The following is a 3206-nucleotide window of genomic DNA, read 5'->3' as shown; positions in this document are numbered from 1 at the left end:
CATAAAAAAGGATATCCAAAGAATGAATAAATTTATGTAAAGGTGCCAGCCTCACAATGGGGTTCTACAGTACAGTTTCCAGAAGGGTTAAAACTAAAAATAACTAATAACACCAAGCGTTAGCAAAGATGTGGATCAATAAGAATTCTCATATAGTGCAAGTAGGAATGTAAATTTATAAATTATTTTTAGTAAACAATTTGGCACTGCCTACTAAAGCTGAATATATGTATATTATTCAGGCTAACAATTTCATTTCTACATATTTGTCTAACAGAATTGTATACCATGTTCACCAAGAAACATGTACAAGAATGATTATGGTAGCATTATTCATTATAAACTCTGACTTGAAAGAAGCAACATTAACATTAGAATTAACATTAAAATGGATAATTATCCTCTCAGCAACAAGAATAATAGAATAATCTCATAAGCGTGATATTGAGTAAAAGAAACAAGAAAATATATACTCTATGATTTAAACGGTATAAACTTTAAAAATAGGTAAATCTATATGATGGTGCCAAAATTCACAATACTGGTCATCTTTGTGAAGAAGAGAGAGGATAGTGATCAGAAGAGACCTGAAAGGGAATTCTGGGATGCTGACAATGTTTTATATCTTGACCTTTATTTCTATAACTCATAGGAGTTATTGAAGTGCTTGTTTTGGGATACCTGAGTTATACATTTGTGCATTACAAATTTTTTAAACAGTTTAGCAATGAAAAATAATATATAAAATAAATCCAGACAAATGAAAAAAACTAATTGATATAGAAATAACTTGTTAAAGCATAGAATTAAAACAAAATTCTCAGAGCCGAGGATGGAAGGAGAGCGGAGCGCCTGAGCATCACCCCCGGCCTCCTCTCCTGTCCTCTCCCGTCCTCTCCGCACCTCGCTCTCGCGGCCTGCCCACCCTGGCGCCTGCTCGCCCCCCCAGAACATCTTCCACCATGGCCACCTCGGCGAGTTCCCAATTGAACAAAGGCATCAAGCAGGTGTACATGTCCCTGCCTCAGGGTGATAAAGTCCAAGCTATGTATATCTGGATTGACGGTACGGGAGAAGGTCTGCGCTGTAAGACCCGGACCCTGGACAGTGAGCCCAAGTGTATAGAAGAATTGCCTGAGTGGAATTTTGATGGCTCTAGTACTTTTCAGTCTGAAGGCTCCAACAGTGACATGTATCTCGTCCCTGCTGCCATGTTTCGGGATCCTTTCCGCAAGGACCCCAACAAGCTGGTGTTCTGTGAAGTCTTCAAGTACAACCGAAAGCCTGCAGAGACCAACTTAAGGCATACCTGTAAACGCATAATGGATATGGTGAGCAATCAGCACCCCTGGTTTGGAATGGAGCAGGAGTATACTCTCATGGGCACAGACGGGCACCCTTTTGGTTGGCCTTCCAACGGCTTCCCTGGGCCTCAAGGTCCATACTACTGTGGCGTGGGAACAGACAAAGCCTACGGCAGAGACATCGTGGAGGCTCATTACCGGGCCTGCTTGTATGCTGGCATCAAGGTCGCGGGGACGAACGCCGAGGTCATGCCCGCCCAGTGGGAATTCCAGGTAGGACCCTGTGAAGGAATCGACATGGGAGATCATCTCTGGGTGGCCCGTTTCATCCTGCATCGAGTGTGTGAAGACTTTGGAGTGATAGCAACCTTTGATCCTAAGCCCATTCCTGGGAACTGGAATGGTGCCGGCTGCCACACCAACTTCAGCACCAAGGCCATGCGAGAGGAGAACGGTCTGAAGTACATTGAGGAGTCCATCGAGAGACTGAGCAAGAGGCACCAGTACCACATCCGAGCCTACGATCCCAAGGGGGGCCTGGACAATGCCCGCCGCCTGACTGGATTCCACGAGACCGCCAACATCAACGACTTTTCTGCCGGCGTGGCCAACCGGAGCGCCAGTATCCGCATTCCCCGGACTGTCGGCCAGGAGAAGAAGGGTTACTTTGAAGACCGTCGCCCTTCTGCCAACTGTGACCCCTTTGCGGTGACAGAAGCCCTCATCCGCACATGTCTTCTCAACGAAACTGGCGACGAGCCCTTCCAGTACAAAAACTAAGTGGACTAGCCTGGCAGCCATGGAACCCCTTCTAATTCCTCATCCCACTCCCATTCTCACCCACTCCCGATTATCATAATAGCTGTAACTCAAAGGGCGGAATATCAAGGTCTTTTTCTTATTCCTCATGCCCAGTTAATACCTCTTGCTTTCTTTGGCCAGGATAGAGGGGTCAGGTTCTTAATTTCTTCACACACATACACCCTTTCCCCACCCCTATCACTGAAGCTTTCTAGTGTGTTAGTGGGGAGGTGGGGTGGGGAAACATAACCACTGCTTCCATTTAATCAGGTGTGTTTGTCCAATAGGCGTAGCTATCCGGACAGTGAGCATAGTATTTGTGAAGGGAGGGGAAGGACTTTTTCTTCAGGTAGCTGAAGGGGATGGGGGAGCTAGGCTTACTCCCAGGTGAGGTTAGATTTCCCCTCTCAGTGGGAATTTCCAGTTCTTAAAAGGTTATAACCAGCTTTCTAATAAAAGTGAGAATTAGGAGAGAGGAAACGAATTAGGAGAGAGGAAACAGGCAGGAAAATGCCCTCACTTGAAGACAAGCTTAGCATAAAGGGCTGGGATGGATAACCCTACCTTAGAAGAAAAAGTTCTCATTGCTTGGTTCTCCATTTATAACAAAGCAGAGTAGTATTTTTATATTTAAATGCAAAAACAAAAAAAGGATATATATGGGTGTGCAGATAGGTGTGTTTTTTTTCTAAAAGAGAAAAACCATTCGGGTCACCGGGAGCCAAATTTGAGGGGAGTTGTCAGATTAGAAACAAGGATCTCCTTTTGAATGGGGGTGAGGGTAGCAGTGCTTGAAAAGGTGGCTATTTGGGGCTGTTACTCCCTCACTACCACTTAAGGGTTTCTCTGTGCCCTGTCCATCCTTCTGGAGGGGGTGGACGTTGGTCAGTTAACAGGTGGAAGCACATTAGCAGCAGCAGTCACCCGATCCCCGTGGCTTTGATTTAAAAGGTACACATGTACTTGTACACACAGGGGTATAGAAATCTGAGTTGGCTGGTCAACTTAAGCATGTTATTGACAAGGGGGTATTGGGGTTATTTTCTGGTGGGACTAGCATGTCACTAAAGCAGGCCTTTTGATATATTAAAAAAATTTTTT

General features: G+C 44.9%; 1 protein-coding gene across 1 annotated transcript; it reads left to right on the top strand.

The window, feature by feature from the left end:
- Window positions 1-833: 833 nt before the first annotated feature.
- LOC308496766 (glutamine synthetase-like) lies at window positions 834-2814 on the top strand. The gene has a single exon (XM_081046411.1). The coding sequence runs from the start codon at window positions 963-965 to the stop codon at window positions 2082-2084; it is 1122 nt and encodes a 373-aa protein (XP_080902537.1). The 5' UTR covers window positions 834-962; the 3' UTR covers window positions 2085-2814.
- Window positions 2815-3206: the final 392 nt, after the last annotated feature.

Source organism: Rhinolophus hipposideros (genome assembly GCF_964194185.1).
Source record: "Rhinolophus hipposideros genome assembly, chromosome: 4".
NCBI classification, from domain to species: domain Eukaryota; kingdom Metazoa; phylum Chordata; class Mammalia; order Chiroptera; family Rhinolophidae; genus Rhinolophus; species Rhinolophus hipposideros.
This window is presented reverse-complemented; position numbering and strand designations above follow the sequence as displayed.